General features: G+C 38.9%; 1 protein-coding gene and 1 long non-coding RNA gene across 2 annotated transcripts; both read right to left on the reverse strand.

The window, feature by feature from the left end:
- On the reverse strand, positions 1-25,122 carry LOC117394554 (polymeric immunoglobulin receptor-like). Its single transcript, XM_059021002.1, has 11 exons — positions 25,110-25,122; positions 24,013-24,339; positions 22,462-22,597; positions 16,581-16,691; positions 10,452-10,549; positions 8,532-8,867; positions 6,194-6,275; positions 4,670-4,764; positions 4,231-4,265; positions 2,549-2,629; positions 1-546 (listed from the first exon to the last, which is right to left on the reverse strand). The coding sequence occupies exons 1-11, from the start codon at positions 25,120-25,122 to the stop codon at positions 505-507; spliced, it is 1,356 nt and encodes a 451-aa protein (XP_058876985.1). The 3' UTR covers positions 1-504.
- Positions 15,583-18,595, reverse strand: LOC131696733 (uncharacterized). Its single transcript, XR_009320409.1, has 3 exons — positions 18,374-18,595; positions 16,581-16,691; positions 15,583-16,037 (listed from the first exon to the last, which is right to left on the reverse strand). It is a non-coding gene; the product is annotated as an uncharacterized LOC131696733 (long non-coding RNA).
- Positions 25,123-26,252: the final 1,130 nt, after the last annotated feature.

Consider the following 26,252-nt stretch of genomic DNA (forward strand, 5'->3'; position numbering starts at 1 on the left):
AGAGGTATAGTAAATCATATTAAAAAAAAACATAGAAAACCAGGGTAATCTATGGTCCGTGCATGATATAACCAAGAAAAAAGCATGGTAAAACAGCAAAATTGACTGTGGTAAGACCAGCAGAGGAGGAAGAACCGTGAAGTAACAGGTTTGTTAACAAGATAACAGTGTCTGGTGTCACTTTAAATGCAAATACAGTACATTCCCAGAGAAAGTAGACAAAGCTAACAAAACATAACTATTCAATTCAAACACATAAAAAATGTATCACCCAATTAAATCAATACAGTAAACAAGGAATGCTTAGCTAGGTTCTCTCTGAGTCGCTTTTGTTTGCCGGCAGTAAGGCTTTAGATGAGCTGCAGGAATGAGCTGGGAAGGCAGAGCATGGATCTGGTTTCTTGGGAGTTGGGGGTTTTTAATAGCTGCATACAGAGGCGTGGCGGGATTGCTCCACACTTCCTTGACCAGTGTTCCAGGAGCTCCTTGGCTTTGATCCTTCCTCTAAAATGCCAAGGAGGCGTATGTAACACTGTCACAGGGAGGCTGAAAGAAAAAAGGGTTCATTTTACTGTATGACAGGTAGGGGCACAGTTAAAAAGAACATGCCCAATTTCAGAGGCAGTTTCTTTTGGAAAGTCTTCAGATGTCATACAGGAAGTTGGTTGTATGGACAGACAGCCTTCATATACCCCCAGGATTGTGATACACTCAGTAACTTGTGTTAGAGAATTCCCTTAGCAAGACTCTCTAGATTTATGTAAAAGTGTAAGTATACCTTACTTGTCTGTGTTTTTCATTACAAATACAGTTAAATTATTAAAGACTTTTTGAAAATGGATCCAAAGCTATTAGGTCATGTTTTTCCAAATATGTTTTACAGTAATGAAATGTTTGTGTCAGTGGAAACACATCAATCTTCCATAGGGAGTGGTACAATAAAATTAAAACATGTTTATTGTTTACAAATATGAATTGCCAGTAATAAAATAAATACATAGACGTTATATATAATTTAAATTATGTTTATATTTATTTTTATACTAAATTGTCAGATTATTTTCATAATGTATTTTTAGTGTTCCGTGCTTCCGGTTTATTACTAATTTTACCGAAAAATTACAGGATTTTTTTGTTTTTAACTGGACATCGATCGATTTTTACTGATTTAAATATGCTAATGATAATGATGTAAATGCTAATCGTGTTAAACTGGGAATGCGATATGCTAATCGTACTTGCAAAACAACACTATTAATGCTGTGTCACATACGTAACATTTTCGCCTTGCGTTCGACAAGTTTATAGTTAATTTTAAAACATACGGCTTTTTAGCGCCACAGAGAAATATTTACTGCGTTATTTCTCAATAATAATTGTGTTAAACAAAGTCTGAGTGCAACATGTAAAGGTTAGCCTATCCCTTCTGTGCTGATTTAGGGATGGGAGCCTCATCAGTCGAAGGCCCCGTCATTAATTTTATATATATATATATATATATATATATATATATATATATATATATATATATATATATATATATATGCCACAATAACGCAATAATTATTGCAAAATAACGCAATGTTATCTTGTAATAACGCAATATATATTATTTCTCTGTGGCACTAAACGTTTTTGTAGTAGTAGTACACAGTCCATGATTGTCCCACAAGTTTCATATTAAGCATTCAGCATGTTGACAATCTTAATCGTAAATATTTGACAGAAAATGGTGATGCTTAGTTGATAAACATATGGAACGCATTGATGGAAATGTCCAGTGTGATTTTTGATGCATCTTCCGATGGCAACGCCCAGTTTGTTAATGTTCTTTTCTTTTTATGATTTCAAGGTGAATAAACCTGGCTTGTTTTGTGCTGATGTCATGTTCATACCTTCTGTAGATACTGTTTCCGTCAGCACAGCGATTGCCCAAACGTTCACAAAGTACCAGCTAACTTGGAAAACTGGCTTTGATTTGCAGATTCTGCTTCATCATACATGCCAGGGACATAAAACTTAAATCAGAAACCAGAACTGCTACTCATCATATTACACATGTAAAGTGTGTATACTGAGATTTTTTTCTGCAAATTTTTACCAGTGTTTCAATTAAAAACTTTTTTTTTTTACCTATTTTATCCCTATTTTATAAATGTAAAATAATCTCCGAAAAATTACCAGAATTTTTTTTTCAAAGAAAAAAATGAAAATGCAGAACACTATGTATTTTGTATATCATGTTTGTATATTTGCCTAAATTGTACTATGGTCCAGTCCAGTAGTTCAGCTCATTGAATTAAAAATTCATTCATTAAATGTTTTTTTTTTTTACTATACTTTCTTCAGGGTAAATAGTTTAACAAGGTGTATAATTGTAATGAACACTCCTAGGTTTAGTTAGAAAGCTGATCATTTCCCCTCTGGACAAAACAATGAACTCTACTTGTGTTAATTTAACAAAAAAAACAAAAAAAACACATGTTAAGGGGAAATACTGAGTATCTGCACAGCTCTGCCCTGGTAGAAAGTACTTAAAGTATATTACTCTGTCTAGTCCTTGGGAGGCCTTTCCCTTTTGAAACGACACTGTGGTGTACGTCACATCCCCCTCCTGCTCTCCTGAAGGCTGAAAGAGAAAGATCACAGTGAATCACTGGGAGTGAAGCTGGGTCATTTCACCTCAGCAGGGTCTTCTGGGTCAAAATGTGTTACAGACTTACAGCATGTCAGTTAATGACAAGAAAGAAGCCATTGGAGAGTGTGGAAAAGGGCCAAGGAAGTGCTGTAACTGAAGACACAAACAAGTGTAGTACCATATATATATATATATATATATATATATATTTTTTTTTACCCCTGATTTTCTTCCCAATTTCGAATGTCCAATTACTTTTTCTCTTCACCACAGCAATTCCCCACACAGCTCAGAAAAACTGGAGGTTCATTGGGGATCCTCAGGCCCAACCAAGCCAGCTTCCTCTTTTACACCCAGAAACTCGACAACGGATGCCAGCGAGCTACAAGCCAGCAGGGTTTGCTGCAGCGTGATGAGGAGAAACAGTCCCTGACAGTTTTGCCTCCCTAACCCACAGGAGCAGCAGAACCAATGTGATGCTCCGTTCAGAATCCCCAGAGAAGACCGGCGACTTTGCCCAGCAAGGATGTGAACCTGAACTGTAGGACTCACCCTGCACACCATGCAGCTGTGCTTTTACCAGATGAGCCACTCGGGGACTCCCAGAAAAAAATACATTGTTAAATATAATAAAATGCATCTAAATCAAAACCGGACATTCAGGACTTATGTAATGAATGGAAGTGCACAACATGTAACATTTGATATTATTTTGTAAACTATAATCACTTTAGTAGTAAAACTAGAGACTAATATTTTAGCATACCACATAACAAAAAACAGAGATGTCCGAACAAAACATTTTCTGTAAAAAAAAAAACAGCCGTTCAAAGATGTGATTGGGATAGCAACAAAATGGTATAAAAATGGCTGTGCAGTAAAGATGATGATACTGTATACAATGATGTGATACTGTATACAATGATGTGATACTGTATACAATGATGTGATACTGTATACAAATATGGTTACATGGTGGTTCTAAGTGGGTAATGTAAAAATAATCAGTGCGTGAAGGACATAAACACAGAGGGACAAAATTGATTATTTGAGTGCTGCAAGCTGGAAAATATGAAAAATGACACGTAGTGTACAAATATTCAAGTTAAGCAAGACACAGCAGAAGAGACCCAAGTGGTTGGTGACTGTGCTGAGTTGTATATATTGGTGAAAGAGAACGATCACAGTGAGTTACAGTGAGACAAGCTACTTCTGAGGAATAGTGTTTGTGGGGAAGGGCTGCAGCAGCCTCTGACAATACAATCTTACTGCGCAAATAGGCACATTCACTTATATAATGGGAATGTCATTGTGTGTGAGATCAGTGCACTGGCTTGTATGCAGGGCAGCAGTGTGGAGTAGTGGTTAGGGCTCTGGACTCCTGACCGGAGGGTCGTGGGTTCAATCCCAGGTGGGGGACACTGCTGCTGTACCCTTGACCAAGGTACTTTACCTAGATTGCTCCAGTAAAAACCCAACTATATAAATGGGTAATTGTATGTAAAAAATAACGTGATATCTTCTAAGAATTGTAAGTTGCCCTGGATAAGGGCGTCGGCTAAGAAATAAAGGTTCATAAAAGCAGATCTTACAGAAATGTTGGTCTCCGATCCTTTTTTCTTTCCTCCTGCAATACACAAAAGCATTTCAGCCATTTGAAAGCAAGATCAAAAATATGGTACACCTGTTTTGTTGTTGTAGTTGTAGTTGTATTGATTAGAGATGTTGTAATCTTGGCATTTGTCAGCCCATGCTAACAATCTTAATTAGCTAATGTGTAAACTGAATGATTCAATTTGGTGACATGAACTTTACTGCAGTTTATCAGGGTGCTTACTGATGCTACTACATTTTGCCGTGCTTTTACTATTGGAGACTTTTATAAGGGATATATTAAGGGTGCCTTTTAAATAAGGTGGTGCAGAAAGCACAGACGTTAGTGTGGGTGCATCCATGTAACCAGGAAGCCTAAAGAAAGATGTCCATTGTCATGCTCAGGTGACAATAGCAGTGTGGGATATGTTAACTTACCCCCCTCTTTGGACTTGGTCTTTCTTATACAAAGAGTGATTGTTACCATGAGGATAAGAAGAACTCCACAGGTTGCTGTGAGTATTACAATCTTGCTGTAAGAGAATGAGAAACAAGATTCAGCTTTTCAAAAGTGAGTAGAAAACTTCAAAATCCCATCAAATCAAGTGGAGGCTCATGTGAGCTGATACGTCCCCGATACTAGACTGTCCCTAACAGGGAGGGTGCCTAACTAAACCCCCACAGGATATCCTACCCCTCTCCACAGCAAATCTCCATCACTGACCTAAAGAAAGACAACCTTCTAAAAGAAGCAATGTGGGGGGAGTGGGCACGAGCCCCCAAACTGTGCCTGTCCCAGGGTTCCTCGCTCAGTCACGTGCTTGCAAACAGCAACCGCATTCAAAAATACAGAAATGTATTTAACACTTACTGGAGTTAAGTGTTGTTAGTACTAACTAGTGAACTGCAATTATAATACAACACCATTTACAAAGAGCTTCACAGAAAAGGACAATGAATAAAAATACAGTAGCTTAATTACAAAATGTTTTAAGAGTGTTGTGAAATACAAAACTAGTAATAGCTAACCTGACAGAAAAGGCAGATCAATCCAAAATGTTGTAGCTTCCTTGGGAAAACATTCTGTGATCTAAGGGTGTGATTTGGAGCATTCGGTTTAAGTAACTCCTGTAACTGAAGCCGTGTGAGGAGGGTGTGATTCCTGTTTTTGCACTCACACAAGTGTGTTCACTTTTGCACAAGAAGTAAACAGGACACAACACGCTGGGACAGCAGAGATAAGGGCAATGCAATAATCCATCTCCGATGAAGCAAGGCATGCACTCATGTGTCAGCATCAGCACAGAAAGCATTTCTCAGTGGAGAAAAGAAGACCGAGAAACATCCCATTTCTAATTCTAGTTGTGGAGAGAGGCTGCTAAAGTCAAACTCAAGTGAATTTACAAGTTTAACATTTTTAACACCCCCTAGAGGTAACAAATATAGAGAAATTAACAAGGGACCCAAAACAGAACCCCTAGGGACACTACAAACAACTTCAGACAAAGCCGATTTCACAGCTCCCATAGAGATAAAGTGACCACTTTTATTTTGGCCCATTCCAACCCTTGTCCGTTTTTCATAGAACACAAAAATTATACAATATCAAAAACACATATTTGAAAAGGTTGTGTTTTAAAATAAGCAGGCTTCCATGTAGATGTACTGTATTGGCTTTGTTGGTACAATACTATATTTTCAACGGAAGTATTTTAATTCAGAACGATATGATAATGAAAATATCACTTGCCAAAAGAGACGACACGTGGATTGTAATACAGTACATACTTTTAAATCTGATATTAAAAAAACCACGCAGAATTAAAACAGTATCTAAAGTTGCAGAATATAGTGCTCGATAAGGCCCTATGTCACAGTTCACTTGAAAATGAAAATGGACAAAAGCAACTAAAGAACGCAGATTGTAACGTTTAAATGACATATCTGTACAGTTAATATTACCTGCCTGGTTGTTTCTGCGTGTCTGCGGGGCTGTTACTCGACGGAGGATTCGATGAGGGTTTCACTGTAGAGACTGCTGTTGCTGTAAAATTCAAATATTAAAATATGAAGCCAGCATTTAAATATTGGGACAAATCCCCAGTTGGGATATTGGCGAAACCTGACAATATATGAGTTTTGGTGACTTTGCATTCTTCATTTGTGGAAAAAAAAACATTGAGTGAAATGAGCTTTGAGTGGGCTCCCGAGTGGCGCATCCAGTAAAGGCGCTCCGCGTGGAGTGCATGATGCGCCCTGTAGCCTGGAGATCGCAGGTTTGAATGCAGGCTATGTCATTGCCGACCATGACCGGTGGTTCCTAGGAGACGGGGCACAGTTGGCCGAGCGCCGCCCAGGTAGGGAGGGCCTAGGTAGGCAGGGGAATCCACAGTTCACCGCGCACCAGCGACCCCTGTGGCTGATAGGGCGCCTGCGGTTCTACAGTGGAGCCATTAGATCTGTGTTGTCCTCCGGCATTATAGGTCTGGTGGCCTCGCTCTGGATCCGCAGTGCGAAAATTGACGGATTGGCAGGAGCACGTTTCAGAGGATGCGTGTTCCAGCCTCTGTTTCCCGAGTGTTGCAGCGGTGAATCGGGATACAAATAACAATTGGGCATTCCAAATTGGGGAGAAAACCATTGGCGATGCCTAAATTTATTTAATTAAAAAAAAAAAAGCTTCAAGAAATCTAGTTCTAAATGTCAACGTGACCGTCTGTATTTTCTTCTAGATTTACATCTAATCCAGCTGTGGGAGGTGGCCGTGCATGCATACTTTTTTACAGTTTACAAAATGTCCACAAGGAGGTAATTCCTTGATTGCTGCGACATTAGAGTCGATGAGAGCAATATGAGGGGGATTGTGGATTGGAAAGGTGCCAGTTCAATTAGGTTCTGAATGATTGTGGTGCAGTAGCCACCCAGCCCAGATGGTATTGTGATGGACAGAGACTCAGACACAGAAATCTGCAAGTTAAATTGAGCTACAGACCACTTTTAATAAACAAATAAACAAAACACACTAACAAAATAAAACGGCACAAGGGCCAAAACAAAGGTCTACACAAAACACTCTTGAACATAAACAGGACACGGACACGGACATAAACATCGTACAGCACCCAGAGCTGAATTAAAGGATGTGGACGCCCTATGCATATTATGGCAAATGGTGTTATTGGCATATTGGTTAATCCGGTCCTGTGCTGGGGACCTATACCAAGCATTATTTTGGAGGCCACCTATATACTCACTCTTCCATAACAACCAGGGTACTCAAGGTATGAGGCTTGTTAAACTATTTGTCTTTATTGCCTTGTACCATACCACAGAAATCACATGCAAGTGGTAATAATTAAGTCTCACTGTTGTTAATGATAATTTACATTTAAAACATCCGTGGGAACATAGAACACAAAATGATAAAATATGGATCACAGTCCGAGGCAGTAAAGTATAAAAAGCATTAGCACATGCATAATAATATAACATGCAGTGGGGTTAATGGGTCAGTGGTTTTGTTAGTTTACTAAAAAGTCCAGCAGCTATTATATATACAATATCAGCAGAATTATATATATATATATATATATATATATATATATATATATATATATATATATATATATATAAAATGTCCACAAGGACATTCCTTCTATGGACCTGTAGTAGCATTGCATTCAACAGGACAAAACATCTAGTTTAACAAAAAAGGGAATAACTTTTCTGACTGTCCTTGACTTCTTTTTTGTTTTAAACTTTTGCTTAGCTATAAATGGAAAGAAACAAATGCTATGCACTTTAAACCCTTCTTGCCGGCTGCAGACATCCACATTTGAGTTTCCTGCAGCCTCCCGCATTGTACACGTTTACCTTTTCCCGCCTTTATTTCTAAAATTCCAACACCCAAATTAAAAAGGAACTTTTCTAAAATGTAGAGGCATACTGTGCACATTTGAGACAGGTCAGGTTTTTAAATTGGCCCTAAAACTGAAATAAATGAATGCGTAAATTTAGCATGATTTATACATTTTATCCTGCCCAGACTGACGCCTCTGACGTAGGACTAGGGACGGCCCTCTCCCAGGAGGTAGAGGGGGTGGAGCATTTAGTATTGTACATTAGCAGGAAGCTGCTTGCGTGAGCGACTCAGAGCAGGTATGCTGTAATTGAGAAGGAATGCCTAGCCGTCATAGCATTTAAAAATTAATCGAAAGCAAGCTTGCTATTAGGGTTACAGCACCTTGAGATGACTTTAATACACAGATAGACCTTAACATTACAAACTTGTTTTTCTTACCATCAGCAACTTTGAGGTTCAGTAGGGTTCCTTCATCAATCCCTACTCTTTCAATACCACACCAGTACCAGTCTGCATCCTTCTTCTCCAGTCTCCTCACAGTCACTGTGAATACTCTCTGGGTTCGATTGTCACTGATTGACACTTTATCTTCTTCCCTCTGCTTCTCATGGGATCTTTGAATAACCTTACAGGAGTGCCACACTTTCCCTCTGCACCAGTATTTCACATTGGTGATGAAGTACCGATCATAGTGACACTGGACACTAACTGATCCTCCTTTGTCGCCGTTTATCCCGTCAATTGTGTTCAACCACACTTTGGAAGCACCAGCACCTGCAAATACAAAATGTTTTGTTTGATAAAAGGCTTCCATGAGGCTAGCACGGCATGTTGTAATCAATCAGTGTTTCATTTGGTGTTTTTATATTGTGATCACAACCTGCATGAGACCTCATCAGCACAAGCTGGAAATGCCATCCACGACTTGAAAGAAGTTCATACAATCAATCACAAGGTAAAACCCTGATGAAAACTGCTGGTGACTAGCATTAGTAGTGTATATATAACCCCAATACAGACTTCAGAATGTTACAGCTTTCCCTGGTGATGTAACAGAACAAGGTACTGCGCCTTATTTAAGCAAAATCTAAGCAATGACGCTGGCCATACAACAATCTGAGTTTTCTCCCAGTTTTACTACATATTTCTTGTATGTGTTTTTCAAATTGGAGTTGTATCGCTATTGACACCTAAGTATTTAAAAGTATCAGCTCTCTCCAAAGGTGTATTATTACAAGTAACAATAATAAAAGTGGAATTATTGTTCAGTCATTTTCTCTGAACCAAATAACTTTTTTTTTTTCATTTAAAATCAAACCATTTTTATCAAACCAATCTTGAAGTTCAAAAAAAGTAATTCTGTAGTGTGTTAATTAAATCATGGACATTGTCAGAGCTGTAATAAACCACAGTGTCATCCGCATACATATGTACAGAACTTTTTCTGTTAGACATTTCATTAATAAAAATAGAAAATAAGAGGTCCAAGAATTGACCCCTGAGGGACACCTAAGGATACAGGCATAAAATCAGGTTTCTTTCTGTCAAAGACAACAGCTTGGGAACCTTCTGATAAATACGGTTTAAACCACAACAGTGTAGTATCCGTGTAGTATATTTTATCATTAACTAAATCAAAGGCCTTAATGAAATATTTTTCTCTATAGCCCAGTATATATCATTTGTTAATTTCAGCAATGCAGTCATTATCAAATTAGCTTTTCTGAACCCAGATTGATAATTTGTTAATAAATTATTTGTTGTTAATTGAATTTGGACAATTGAACTGGTAAGACAGATATTGGCCTGTAATTGCTATAGCTTGTTTCAACTGATGAGGCATTTCACCAGACATCACTGACATATTAATTAACATAGCAAGTAGACTTTTCAGAGCGTAAACAGCAAACTTAAGGAGTTTTGGTTCCATCCCATCTGCACTTGCTGCTTTAGCATATATATTGAACAGACTTTCACTAGAACACACGTCACCTTAAAATACATTTGCTTGGCAACTTAACTCCAACACCGTTCACCTTCTGCTGTTAAAATGTTATTCAAATGAGTCTTTTACCAAGAGAAGAAGCGTTAAATGATTAAAAAGAAAAGGCTTATCAAATCTTGTTTTATTTTATTATTTTTAAACCAGGTGAACCACATCGCTTTCACAAATTGTCACAGTGAACACTCCCTGGGCTTGATAACTGGTTGACTCTGTCTTCCCCCTGGTAAGCATCACTTTGTTTTTAATCTCACAGAAGGACATTTTAAATGTTTTTATAAGAACTGGTAAACATTTACATCTATTTAGTTTAATTAATCTTTCTGAAAAACACAGGCATTTTAATTGCCCTTTACCTTGTAGAGTAGCCAGGAGGAGAAGGAAACGAAACTTCATTTCTGAGTTCAAGACGGCTTGTCCCCAATTACAAGTGTGGCTCTTGCTTCCTTCCTTGCTGAGTTATATACACACCAACCAGAGTTGTTCAAGAATTCCTGTTGCAGCATCACACACTCTGCACAGCCACAGCAGAGGAAGGGCTGAGTCATTGCCATACATTCTCTGAGTCTATATTTCAAATTACCGTTCATTAATTGCAATCCACTGGGAACCCTTGTACACATTTACCATAGTAACGGTAAGTGTAAGTGTAATCAATCATAGAGTGAAAGCCTTGTAAAGCACCCATAAGCATTGTAAAGCCATGGTATGGTAAAACATTAAAAAAAAAGCATGGCAATCTGTGCTAACGGAATTGTATAAGCAGGTGAAAAGCAGCATAGGAAAACGGTTTACTGTGCAAATTTACTGTGGTAAACTTCTAACCCCCCTGAGACCAGGGTCTTGTTTCCAATGGTGTCCATTCAAAGTTTAACTAGTAAAGCTAGATGCTTCTCATGCAGCATTAAAGTGTGGAGTTATAACCTGGAATTCTTAGGTACTGAGTGTCATAGTCACAAAGTGTCTGGTTATGAGTGGCCCTGGAACACATGATTTACTGAACGTTATTAAAAAAGCACTTCCTGTACGTGTTCATTTCCACAGTGTTAGCAGAAATATACCACAAACTTTTAACACTTCCTTATATTTAACAGGTCTGGCTATTATGTGGTAAATCCCAGAAGGCTTTGCAAGATAAATACTCTTTCTTCATCTTGTCTTTATGTACTGGAGCTGCTTCAATATCGTTAATACACTTCAACCCGGATCGAACACTGGCCTCATGTTCTGAGAGTTTCAAACTCATGTGAACAGTGCCTTGTAGACTCACCTAGGAGAAGCAGGCTTTTTGAAAACATTTGCATTTCAGTTCTCATTTTTCTCTTTAAACTTGAAAACTCCCAAATTGTGAATCAGCCTGCAAATGCTAGCATGAGCCCAAGCACTTTAAGAAGACACACTTTTAAGCTCAGTTGTAAATAAGCTGTGTTACTGATAGAACTGAAAGACAGTTTTAATAAAACACATAAGGGTGAGTATGCAAAGAAGAACTCCAAACATAAAATAATCATATATATATATATATATATATATATATATATATATATATATATATATATATATTGTGAGATAGCGGGTTATGAGAGACAGCAGGGAGGGGGTTAAAACCTCCCTGCGAGAGAAACATGTGCGGAATGTACATTTTGTTTAATTGTTTTATTATGTTGCTAATTGTTTATTGGTTAATTATCACCTGCACCTGGTTACGATTGTAAATTAAAACCAGGTGCAGGGTATTTAAGAGAGGCAGCTAAACTGCTCTGGGCTGCTGAGTAGAAGGCGGCAGAAGGAAGGTGCTCTGCTTCCGAGCAGTCGTAATAGTAAGTGCTGTAGTAAACCAGTTTATGTTTGTGTTAGCAGGTAAACGGCTTAGCCGTCCTGCAAGTTAGTGAGGGAAAAACTTGCGTAGTAAGCGCTCCAAGAGGAGCTAGGTGTTTATTTTGTGTCTATTAAAATATAGCGCGTAAGCGCTTAAAACTCCATTTCCTGTGTCCTGGGTCTGCTTTTAAAGGGGCAACGAACGACCGTGAGTGCCGGCCGGTTACAATATATATATATATATATATATATATATATATATATATATATATATATATATATATATATATATATATATATAAACTGGGCTTAATTCTCCGCGGTTCGTTTGCCCCTTTTAAAGCAGACCCAAGACACAGAACTTGAATTTTCAGGCGCTGACGCGCTATTTTTAATAAACAAAATACACACAACGAAACAAAACTCTGTTTTGGAGCACTGACTAAACACAGGAACAGGAACCTAACTAACACACTGGACAGCTAAGCCGTTTACCGGCTACCAAAACAAACTTCAAACAAAACAAAAACACACAGTTTTTAAACAAATAACAAAGGCTTTATACAGCACACAGCAGCCTCGAACAGACTGCTTGCTGTCTCTAAATACTCTGCACCTGGCTCTAATTTACAATGGTAGCCAGGTGCAGGTGATCATTAAACAATAAATACAAATAAACAAATACACGTTTTTGGCAGGGTTGATATATATCTATATCAACCAGGATAGTTTTAGTGGCCGTTATTCTTGGCTCACTCTGATAAAGCCAAGTCTCAGGCAGTAATTGTGCTGCGCTTATTCTTTAAATAATTTATATATATATATATATATATATATATATATATATATATATATATATATATATATATATATATACTGTATATATATACAGTATATATATATATATATATATATATATATATATATATATATATATATATATAGATAGATAGATAGATAGATAGATAGATAGATAGATAAATAGCGTATCGCTTTGTTTCAATTTAGCAAAGTTGTCAACACTACTGTTTTAAAGATCGCTCATCTCCAGTACAGTTACTCAGAGAAAGTGGATTCGTAACTAAAGTTACTACGGTATTTCCCTTGTCTGGTGAAATTAAAAAATATACAGAGAGAAAATTAAATTCTAAATACTTAAATGAATTATTTTTCTCAATAACAGTTGGTGAAATTCAGTGCTTAGCCAGCATATCAACACCCAGCCTCTGTTCACGAATGATTGGACAGCTGTCAGACCTTTCACTTTCTTACTGGCTACTCACTCGCCTTCAATTTCCATGCAGAATACCGTGAATGGCCTTTGCTTGCTTTATGATTGGATAGCTGTGTAAAACTTGGCAGATATTTGACTCTCCTTTTGGTTAAACTTACTGTCAGTACCTGCAACTGCACACAGTTTATGTCCCACCCAGCTAACTTATGATTGGGCTACCGCAGAGAAAATGCAAATATTTAATCGGTTGATCGTATCGCAGGAAACAAAAAATACGTTGAGTAGGTACAAGAACAGCACAAGCGAGCAGCACTGTCAACAGATTGCTGTGATGCTTTTGTTGGAAAACGTGTTTAAAGCTTTATTTATTTTCCCACACTACGACCCTCCAGAAATGTGTTCACGACACATAATTTAAGAACAGCTGCTGTGGGCACGACGGCCTGGCTTCGCGGGCACAATTTGCCCACTTTGAGGACCAGTGCAATATGTAAATAAAGTAATATATGGGTCAGATTATATTACCACACAATATGTCTCGAGTTGGTTTTGAGCCGTAATGCACGAGTTGCATATAATGCAGAGCCAATGCGACTCTCCTCGTGAAATCCCAAGTGAAGACTGACAGCTGACTGGGTGACTCGCTGTGACAGATCGAATGATTCTTGGTGTTAGACCTCCTTCCGACCTTGAGGGCGCTATGTAAAGGGAACAGAGTACCCTGGACTGGATGGCCCGACAATTCATTCCCAGGGTTCAGCGGAAGTCGGACATCTAGAAAGGGGGTGGAGCGATGGTACACTAAATCATTGACCCGGAAGGTTAAAGGTATGGCATCCGCGGTTTGGAGGAGCGGTTGTACTCGTTAACCAAGGGTTCATGGTTGACGGTATATAAAGGACACGTAGTGATCTGTTCTTGCGATGGTTACGCTATGACTGATAGGAACCGTATTGAGATGACTAACTGTGAGTGTTTTGTTTGTTTGTCTGTCGAAAAACATACTGTTTGTCTTGTTTGTTAGACTAGACGGCTAACACGATCAGCACTAAACCCAGACAACACAGCACTAACTGTTCACAAATAGAAATTGTACTTTCACCACCAGCACTGCAGCACTCACTGGGAGAGGTGACCGTGTTTGTGTTTGGTGTTTGTTTGGACTATTGTTATTGTTTACGGGACTGCAACCCTTCATCATTCCCTGTGCAGTACTGTGACGGAAATATAATGAGTTCTGGTCGTAAATCTCCCTCTCGACCTGTGAGGATACAAAGTAGCGAAAGGGAAAGGCTTTGGACAGGTTGTCCTGACAGTTCATTCCCTGGGTCGGGAAGTCAATCAGCCTGGAAAAAGACGAGACTCCAGTGCGAGAATGTATTGACCTGGAAGGTAAACGAGGTAGCAGCTGCAGGCAATAGAGTCTGCTGTAATTGTTTACCAAGGGGTCATGCTGGAGAATTGTAAATCTTTTCCTTCGCTTGGGTTTTGACGTGGAAACTGGAAGGACCGGGAGATTGCCCAAAATAATTAAAAGAAAATAATTTGTGAGTGTTTTGTTTGTTTGTCTGTTTAGTAATTGTCTGTGTTTGTTATCACCAGACGGCTAAACACAAATCCGGAGCTGTCGCCAAGGGCCAGCACGAAACCGGATCACCACTGCACTACCGTCACGAATAAACATTATTATCAGCACCTGTTTCACTAAAAGCACGTATTATATAGTACTTCACCACAAGCACTGAGAGCACTCACTTTGGAACACTTTGTGTGTGTTTTGTACCGTGTTTTTCATTTGCGGGACTGCAACCCTTTGTTTCATCACTGCGCAATACACATTGTTGTGTATTGCCAGCTCTTTATTATTTACTGGCAGGTCATCAGACCATTGGATTATAAACCATTAAAACATTTTCACCCGTACTTTGTTGTCTGTGTGATTCTTGGAATTACGGTATCTGCACTGCACCTGCTATACACCTGCTACCACTTACCACTTTGCCACAAGTACACATCGCTGTGTACTGCCAGTCTTCATATTTGTTTTCTGTTTGGTCATCAGACCCCTGGATTAAAATAAACAGAAATCATTTCACCCGTACTTTGCTGTCTGTCTTTTCATTGTTGGATTACTGCACTGCACCTGTTCTACACCTACGCACCACTTTGCCACTTTGCCACTTTGCCACTTTGCCACACTCACCCAGCTTACATGTTACTGACACTCACATTTTGTATTGATAGCTGCACCAGGGGATGATTGTCAATGACAAGTTTCGTTTTTTTCAAGCATGAACACTTACATTTTAACACCCTGCATACAATTATTTAATTGCCTGTCCTGGACTGGAGCTGTCTCTGCATGAGAAAGTTAGGAATGTGACCTGTGATTGTATAGGCAATTATAGTTTCAATCTACCTGGCTCGACCAAGGTGGATACAAGCCTGGGGTTTGACAGTCAGCTTGGAGGAGTTGGCTTGGACACGCCCCAGTATGCAGAAGCCCTGAGATGGCCAGCTGTTTATTCTTTTTATTTAGTTTATTTAATAATAGTGCACCGCTGGCCTTGACCGCTCCAGTTACAGATACCTTTCCACAGAGGGATACAAAGCAATAGTAGAAGCTAATTAACAACAATTACAGATTGGAATGAACATTACAATACATTAGAATGCAGCTTGATATTTTGAAAACTGCTCCAGTTGCTCCTCACAGAGAGCTGACAGTCAGAGAGAACCCTGTTGTGTGAGTTTGGCACCTGCAGCTCTCCCTAACACCACAGACTCCTGTTGTGTTCAAAGCTGAATAAATCACACCAAACTGGACGCTGTGCAGGTTTCTTCAGATCTTATTATCTCTTCAGGTGAAGCATCCTGAGCATTGTGGACCCTGAAAACACAGTTTATATTGTTACATTCAGAGAGTAGTTTATATAGTTACTGTGAGGGTGGAAGCCCTGCAGGTGTAAATAGTGTGTGTGTGTGTGTGTGTGTGTGTGTGTGTGTGTGTGTGTGTGTGTTTAATGTAAATAAAGTTTCCATGCTTTGAACTTTAGTTTGGCAGAGATGGAGTTAAAGTCTCATCAAATCTAATGAGAGACATATATTTGTGTGGTAATATATTCTGATCCATGTTATTATTTTACATATTGTACATTTCTTACCTTTTTTTCTTAAGATGTTTTTGTTTGGCAGAGATAGTTTATTTTGTTTGTGTATACTGGGACAGGCTACTGTAGAAAATTTTGCATTTATAGTTATGTCTGCGCAACACTGCTGAATACATATGAACACAGCTAATATCAGGATTCATTTTTTAATGGAAGACTTAGAAGATTACTAAAATCTCTTCTAAAAAGATGTTAAACTTCTTGTTACAATCATTCATTCAGGAAAACCACAACAGTCAGATTCTAAAATGTTTGTGACTCACCTGTGAAAGCCCCATGGCACCAGAGCTGCAGAGCCGAGTAGAGCTGCACACAGGAGCCAGCGGAGAACAGCCCACACAGTCCAGAACTCCCAGGCAGAGGACTCCTCTCCACTGGGGGAGATAAAGAATCAGATACTAGAGAACAGACAGAGCAGAGCTGCACACAGGAGCCAGCGGAGAGCAGCCACACAGTCCAGAACTCCCAGGCAGAGGACTCCTCTCCACTGGGGGAGATAAAGAATCAAATACTAGAGAACACAACAGAGAGTGAATACAATCTACACAAGAAGGTTTATGAATGAGAGGAGGCCATTCGGCCCATCAGTGATCGTCCAGTTCCTTGCAGCTGATTTGTTGTAGGGACTTTCATCAGTCCTCAAACATGCTTAAATTATGGCTGCAAGTTCGGTTCGGTGAAGTAAGTGAACACTCGTGAAATTCTGGTGTTCAAGTGTCGTGGGCTTTTGTGTTCGCAATCATCATTTGTTTGTGCGGTTATAAAGCAATCCTTTATTTTACAGTAACCTGCTATAATAAAGTCTAGTGTTTTTTTTTTTTTTTTTTTTTTTGTAAAACACAGGCCAAAAATCTTCATTAATTGTGAATATAATTAAATGCACATACAATTGTAGTACAGCACCCTACAGCTAGTGCTTATTCAGCAAAGTAAATGCAATTCTTCAAACAGTTCTACAGCTACGGTACATTAAAAAAAGGGGGGTTTAATGAAAAACAATGCAAATTAAAACAGAAGCGATATTACTTGACTTTCTTGGTAAAGGTATTTTAAAGGTTTATCCAAGCCTATTACAGGTTTCTATCAGAAAGGATTACACATCATTTTGAACATTTATATGAATACTTCTACGTTGTTTCCACAAAATGTTAACGCTTCGTTTTCGAAACATTTTCATAACTGTATAATAAAACTGTGTTCCAAACATTTTTTTATATGAAAGCTATTTACAGAATTTCACTTTTGAAAATGGGTTTTTAATTTTTTGTGGAAGTTTTACTGATCAATATAACAAGGGATTGCTTACAGTGTCAAACTTGTATTTGTATAATACTGCGTTTGTTGTGTTTTTATCTTAAAGAAAAAACTATTATAAGGCAAAATGGCAGTTTTGCAGCTCCTTCCAGAAAACGAGGTATTATATTTTGATGCAGTATGGGCTATGTTGTAGTTGATAGGCTTACCAACAACTTTTATATGAATCACTTATGAGAAATACAGGGTTTCTGAACTATTCACAGTACAAAACGTTACATGGAGTTAATAGTAATAGGGTAGAATTACTTTGCATTCATGTGAACTTTCCCTGGTTCAAAGTTTGGAGTTCACAAAATGACCCTAACGTTATCTTTCAGTGTCACCCCCTTGAACAATTAGGTCAAAGGGAATGAAAATGGGCATTTTCCCATCAGACTCTTTCTCACCATGGTGCCCTGGCCCCATTTTCTCCGTCATGTGTGGTTTATGTGTCATCCACCCCTAATGGAGGAGGCATCTCCCCAGAATGTGGTCCACTTGAGCGGGAATGATCTCTAAATACTGATTTTATTGAACTGATTTAAGGGTTAAAGCAGAATCTGTGAGGTGGCGGATTTACGCATTGCATGATGCTAAGATCCCAGTTTGCTCTGTTTTAATATAGTTTCCATAATTCCATAGGGTGGTAATTAAATTAAAATGAATTAAAATGTTTACCCATTAGGTGGCGCCAAAGTAACTCGCCTTGAACTGCAAGTGAATGTTGTAGTTTGAGAATCTCTAATAATGATGCACTCACCGATGGTTTACACAGGGCTCCTGCCAGGCGCGGGCTGGCCATTGGGAAGTGCGGGAGAATCCCCGGTGGGCCGGTCTGTTTGGACCTGCGTGGGCCACTAGTCTACGTTTGATTTTTATATATATATATATATATAGTTTCTTCCCATACATGCTGAGAATTACGCTGTTATTAACTTGGCAGTCTCGCCCTCTCGCGCGCGCACACATCACCACACCAGTCATCTCTTGGGTAGATCCAATATCGCAATATCTAAGGGGGGCGAGGAGTGGCCACTCCCTGATTGGACTTGCCCGGATTTTCTTAGAACGTGATTGGTCAGCCAGATTTCGTCTTTCGTTTGAACCTCTTGTATTGATAGTGGATGATAGTAATGGGCAGTTTGATTATTTTTTGTGACTCAGTTTATTTGATTCAGTTCAGTTTGGTGAATCGACTCATTTCTTTCATTTGATTCAATGACACAAAACCAATCAATGTAGACCGCATTACGATTGTTTACGTAGGTTTATTTGAACCGGAAAGAACGAGTCGTTCACGAACTGCACAAAAGCTAGGGGGAATCTATATTTGGTTGACTGGGTTCATAAACATTAAATTAAATATAGTTTGACTAAAAAAATAATAATATATATTTAGAATCCAGGAGATAACATAACAGTTTGAACCATTAGCATTGTTTAGCGGTCAGTATCGATCTAATTTAATTTAATTTAAAAATAATAATAATAATAATAATAATAATAATAATAATAATAATAATAATAATAATAATAATAATAATAATAGTCAACGGCAACAGTCTCTCGAGGCAGATGCCGCAAAATACACAAAAATAATGGACATGTTCCGAGAGCGAGGGACGTCAGGATGCCCGTGTTAATCAGCCGACTCAGCCTAGGGAGCCCACTGAAGAAGATGACGCTGTGGCAGGGTCGAGCACCGCAGGTACAAGCAGTAGAGTTTATGGCTGTGACTATATACACGATATATCACGGCCTCTCGTACCTATTGCTTTTAGAAAACGGCTACACCAATATTTGCAACGTTAGTGACTTTCTGGAGATCTAGTCAGCTACGTATATCTATGCTAAGCTCCGCTAGCAAATCGACTAACCGTCCTAAGCTAGCTAGCTAGCTGGGTTACTAAAAAACAAAAACATTAGCTCAAACATTTCCCAGGTCGCGTCTCTCTCTCGCTCCACCATTTAGCTGGTTACCCCTGATATAAATTGAAACAGAATCATGGCAAGCCGAGCTGATGGTGGTATTAGCCAATTTTTATTTGTAAAACTATAGCATGACATGCCATTTGGCTATAGTATTGCCCCCTACTGGACACTCGCAGCGTAGATTTCACATTGCATGTATTGTATCACACTAACTAAATCCCAAATTTTAAAGCAATCATTCACATGAATTTGATTGGGTTTGATACTTCGGTCGATGTTGATTAGGTTGTTGCGCAAAGATATAATTTATGGAACGGTGAGAAGGCCTAACAGTGGCCTATGGTTGAATATAGCACGGCTGGATCGCTGTTTTGACCAATCAGAGAGCAGGACCAGAACTATCTGTTTTATAAATTAAACAAGCTATGTTCTTGTGAGTATTCTTTCAAATTATAATAACATTTGCTAAAGGTATTAATTAAATTGATTGCTGTTGTTCTTTTATGCATATTAAAGCAGATGCAGCTGAGCTTGAGGAGCAAGAGAGGGACAGAATGGATGCTGTTGCAGGGTCCAGTGCAGAGAGAACAACAACTGAGGAAAGAGAGGGAGAGAGCGAAAATATGCAGGCATTTGAAGTGAATGCAGGGGGGTCAGCTGGTAGCTTTGATTACTTCACACGCCCTCAGTCCAAAGAGCTGGACACATTTTTTTGTTATCACCCTAACACAGTGGGACAGACTGAAGATGTCAGCTTTGGATGGATACAGGGTCAGAACAACAAGTGAGATGCCTGAAGAGGATGGAAACAGCGGACCATGTGAAGAAGAGCTGGAGCTAGAGAACAAAACTTGCACTTCATGCAAAAACTGTGCAATGTGTTGCTATTTGATTCTATCCTGATACAATTTATTTTGGGCTACAAATTCCTCCTGACTTTGTCAGTAACGCAAGTAGCATGTGAAAGGTGTTTCTCCACTCTGAAGTTTGTCAAGAATAGACTGAGAACCACTATGTCCCAAGACCACTTGGAAGGGTTCATGCCAATGTCTACAGAGAAAGAGATACTGATGGCCCGGGCCTAGACAGTGATGGAGTTATTGACAGGATTGCGCAGAAGAGTGCACTGCTGCGACATCTGCTGGCGACGTAAGGTAGGACAGTATTTTGAGATATAATTAGGGGTTCTGAAACCCTATTGTAATTTTGGTTTGGTATTGGCGCTGAGTGCTGCTAATCGTTTCTAGAATAGCTAAATATGAGCCGATGTGTTTAGAATTTACAGTTTTATTTTAATTAGGCCTATTGAGAGACCGCAATCTGTGTGAGGTCGGTGATGGTTTCTAGAATTGATAAATAAGATATGCGTTTATACTTTACAGTTTATTATTAGGCCTACTGAGGTTGGTATTGGTGTGTGGAGAATGGTTTCTTTCTACTTGATAAATGCACATGTTTATTATTTGCTTACAGTAAATACCAGTATTAAATAATAGCCTACCAACTGTCGGCAATCTTGTGTTTAAAATAATCTGATATGCAGTTAGATCTTAGACCACCGATTACTCTAAACAGAAAATTGTAATTGCATAGAGCAAAGCCATCAATGAAATAATCCATGGTGCATAAACTGGACAAACTGGCGAAAGAATTTAGCTCTGATACAATGTTGCATTCACTGACCGCAAAGCGTTGGCAGACAGAGAGACGTGCGGAGACCAAGAATAATGAATAGAAAAATATTATGTAAACGGAAAGATCTATGATATTTTCAATAGGATAGCCTATTATTTGTGACTTCTAGATCATGAAGCCATGGTATGGCAGCTTCCATAGCCTATACTTTGCCATACCTAAATCGCCCCTAATATGTTTGAAAACCTGGTAGTAGCGATAGCCTACAATTTAGAAATAAGTTTTACCCTAACAATTTAGAACTCTATTTTTTTTTTTTTTTTACCGATACTTCATCATGACGCGCTGACTTCATTATTATTTCGTTATGTTGATTTTGACATAAATGTGGGCCGGTGGACCCGAACTTCCCGGGCCGATTTTTTGTCCCAGTCCGACCCTGGCTCCTGCATTGTACATATTTTCTTTTTCACGATTGCAATATTTTTTTGTTTTTACATTTACTTTTTTGCATGTCCGGCTGCACGTTTCGAATTGAAATGCAGATGCAGAGAGCAAAAAAAAAGTGTTACGAGAAAGGGGACTGTGAAGGCATTAGTGTGTTATCGAAATTCCTTTTATATTTTTATTTTATATTACAGGTCTATTAAACTTCAAGAGACAGGTTTAGTGAGCTTTTTCAAAAGTATCTACAACAGTAACACAAATGCTTAAAAACTAAAAGTAATAACATCTCAAGTATTAAAATAAGGGCTACTGCACATGTTTAAATTTCACACTGAAATCAGCCCAAAACTAGGTTGGTCCACGGTTCTATATTGGTCTGAATCTTGGATTTCCTGGATAGCTGTAAGTGTATCAGCTTCTCCCCTATGCTTTGTGACCTGACAAGTTTGCTAATTATCTCCGATGTAAGTCTTCCCCTCTTACATGTATTCTCAGCTTCCTGTATTTTAACCAGTTTTAGGAATGTTTTTAAATAACTGTTTTTGTGTATGTGTGAGAATAAATCTAACAAAACTGATGGAAAATATTTCAAGAACTGTAAACATGGTTAAATTAATCAAAACATTTCTTAAAATGGTCTTTAGTTCCTCGTATCGGTAATGCAGAACACTCATTTATTCTCATTACCTTGAAAAAGTCATATCGTTACAAACAGGCATCCAAACTATTTTTCATTACAAGAAAAAAAAATGTCAGTGATGCGTTTGGTTTAACTACCCTATTCCTAAAGTACTCACAGAATCCTACTTTACAAATAAAGAAAATAAAAAGTACCTGTTTGCAGTGATGCCTGTTTGATTGGCTAAAGTTAAAGTTGCTTGTTTTGTGCTTGTATGTTTTCTGGTTGTTGTTGTCGTTGTTGATATCGTGGTTGTTGTTTTTTTCCTGGGAGCTGCAACTTTGATTGGTGCTGTAGCAGAGAAAATGTAAATTATAACACATACACAATATAAAACAATAGCAGCATATTCGATTGTAATAGATTACCACCATACAGTTGAGCCATTGCCTTAGAGAGAAGTTTGTTACATCTGTGGAGGCAAAACTTTAAACATATTTTGGGGAATTTCTAGGCTTTTTAAAAAGTAGTTACAAATAGTTTTATAGTTGAGGGTCTCCATGGTGACAACTATGTAAAAGAAATGGCTGAACACTCATTGTAATCATTTTCCAGTATGTATTTCCAATATGTGCAGTTTTACACATGCCAGTGAATAACCAGCTGTTAGGAGTCACTCAGAGAAATCAGTTTAAAAATCAGATATCAAAGGTTTCAATTGAACTGGAATTATTTTCAGTTTCAATGATTTGCAACAATACATTCCCTTTGTTTTTAGAGGACTCCTTGCCAGGTTTGTTTGTTTCTGGGTCTAGAACAGACCTGCATGCATACTCTGAGGTGAGTGAAATTGCCAAATGCTTTCAGTGTTGATAATGGGGTTTTATCTGCCTGCCTGTTTTTAATTTTGTGTGTGTATTAGTGCAACAACACGTGTATTACCGTAACATTTTCAATGTATAAAAGTTTGACATGTTGTGTACTTGAAAAAAAAGTAATACCAGGGACGTCTTTTTGTAGTCATAAAAGATTTGTGGCTTTTTTTAACAAACCAATATTCTCCCATTTTTTAAGACTAAAAATGAACACTGAAATATTCCAATTGATACTATATAAGGCAGTGTTTGGCTTGTACTGGTGCAACAGAAGGTTATGGGGTCCACTCTCTATGGGGTTGTGACAAGCTGGCCTGTGTGATGATGTCAGACCCAGAAGAACAGATAATACTGGTGTGAATTGAATGTGCTGCTTGTGCAGTTTAATGATACACAAAATAAAACAGTCAAAATAAACGGCACAATGGCCAAACGAACAGACAAACCAACAGTGGACGAAACAAACATTGCGCTGGTCCTCCAGCAAGCGTAGCAATTGTTTATATCATTTTACTCCTAACTCTCTCCCGTTCTCCACTCACCGAACACCCAACCCCGAGTGAGTGAAACACTGCATCTTATGCAGCTGTACCGAGACTCGATTGCTAATCGATCATTCAATTGGAATCTCGCTACATCTGCACGTGAACTAATTGTGCTCCCCGTGCTTCCATACTAATACCCATTTTAATCTGCACGTGCAGTGATTATGCAATCCCTGTGCCTAAATACAACTATACATTTTAAATCACTTGTGATAACCCACACTCCATGCACCACTACATGCATACATATAGCAGACAACAGGAACGTGGCACCACGCCACAGGGGTATACAAGATTTGAGGATTGTTTGTTGAATGTTTGTGGTTTTTAATCAGTTATCACTTACCATCTACAACAGTAAGGTTGAGAGAAATTCCTAGATCAGACCAAAGTTTTTCTATAGCACACCAGTACCAGCCTGCATCCTCCTTCTCCAGTCCCCTCATGGTCACAGTGAACACTCCCCGGGTCTGATCGTCACTGATGGTTATTTTGTCTCCAGGTGTCTCGGGTGAGTCTGTCCTCTTTAGAGAGCTGCAGTAGTGCCAGTTGTCCCCCTTGCACCAGTACTTCACATAGCTCCTGTAATACTGATCATAGTGACAGTGGACCGCCAGGGTTTGTTTTTCCTGTTTGGTAACAGACTTACTCACCACCGACAGGCTGCTTGATCCTTTAAATAAAAACAAAAACAAAAAAAAACAATTAGCTACAAGTACATCTTTGATTGTGTGATGATAATTCTTGTAAACACAATAACTTTTAAACACAACATTATACATTTAGAGGGGTTTCCGATTGATGCTGGCAGTTCCTTAACCATATCCTAACCACTGTACAACAGAGATGGAGTTATAGTGCTAGAAGTCTTACAGACTTGTTATATATATATATATGCCTGGAGATTTAAAATCCCTTTATTGAACTGTGGCGGAGTGTCCCGCCCCTATTTATTATTATTTGTATTATTGTTTGCGGCGCGGATAACAGCGCCGCGTCTTCTGTTATTGTTTTTATAATTTAAAACCCTGTGAGGATGTGTGGCTGATCAGGTACTGATTATTTAACTAGCTGACAGTCACGCATCCTTACCAAACGTGTGCAGACTGTGCCTGAGGGGTAATAAGATAATTAACAGCTAGTTAACCCCTCGGCCTGAGTATAACATCCTGCAGCTGTCCGTGCTGCGGTGTTGAGTGTACAGAGGAGAGTACGGGGAGCGGAAAGAGCGAGGGGAAAAAACTAAATTTAAAAACAACTGCTAAACGTGTATTTGTTTATTCGTTTGGCCCTCGTGCCCTTTTGCTTTGTGTTGATTGTTTAAATCTTTTGTTTTGTTTATTTATTTATTAAACACGCTGAGTGCCATAGCATTCAGCTTCACCCGCCCATCCACTGTTTTGGTTCAGTTACTTCCTGGTCCGTGACGTCACCACACCTCACCACTGCAAGCCATCCTGCCACATGAACCAATAACCAAATTACAATTACAAAAAAATTAAAAAATCACAGCAAAGACAATAATAAAAGCAGTTAAAAATCAACAAAAGTTACAATATACATATCTGTTCAGCGTGAGAGGGTTAAAATAACAAAATGAGCTCCCCCATCACACAACCCATCACCCCCACACCACCTCGGTCTAAAATTGTCCAAGTCCTTTACCAGACGGTAATAAAAAAAATCCACCTGAATCCTGCTAACAAGCAATACTCTAAAAACACTCCAGGCATCCGTAAAACCAGTGGCTAAAATTGTGTTTTTTCGGGATCTAAAAATGGCTAACTTCGCTTGACCAAGGATAAAATTAACAAGCACACATTTTTTGACGTTGTTTTGAATTGTAGGGGATACTAAAAACAAGTTTTTAGTAAAAACAACACTAAGTGATGCCAACAGGTCTGTTAAAAGCTGGAAAAAGGCAGCAATCAGGGGCAGTCAGTGAACAGGTGATACACAGTCTGGGAGGCAGGGCAGAAGGGACACTGCTCACTCACTCCAGGTTCTGAAAATCTGTGAATTCAAGAAGGTGGCCCAGTTTTGTAAATCCATCATTTAAAAACACACCACACAGAGTGACAGAATTAAATTGGGAGCAATTAAAAATAGGAATTTAAAAAAACGGGTTCCTCAAAGATCCATGGGCTGCACAGGGAGGAGTCAGTACTAATGGTGTGGAGGAGGTGCCAGGCATTGTACTGTAAAATGTGTCCAGTGCTGAGCTGGGGAGTCTGTCAGGGGAAATGAGAAAAAGATGTCTGTCCAAACCCAGCCGGCCCACCCCACGCAGCAGAGAGAAGGCCAGCCCCGTGCAGTACAGCAGCCGCTGGGCTGGCTGCAATCGGAAAGCAGCCACCCTGCAGCAGAGGTTAATCAGTCCCTGGCCTCCATCACCTGGGGGAAGGTACAACACCGTGGGGCTTTAGTTAAACAAAATGCTAACACATTTTTTCAAACGATACTGTTTTTTCCAATCAAATCTGGCCAAAGTTGCTTTCCTGAGAATAATATTAGCAGAAAGCAAAAGCAATTTCAAGTTAGGGAAAAAGTCAACCCCCCTCTTACCTTTTGTATTGCCTAAAAAGT

Source organism: Acipenser ruthenus, chromosome 3, assembly GCF_902713425.1.
Source record: "Acipenser ruthenus chromosome 3, fAciRut3.2 maternal haplotype, whole genome shotgun sequence".
In the NCBI taxonomy this organism is placed as follows: Eukaryota; Metazoa; Chordata; class Actinopteri; order Acipenseriformes; family Acipenseridae; genus Acipenser; species Acipenser ruthenus.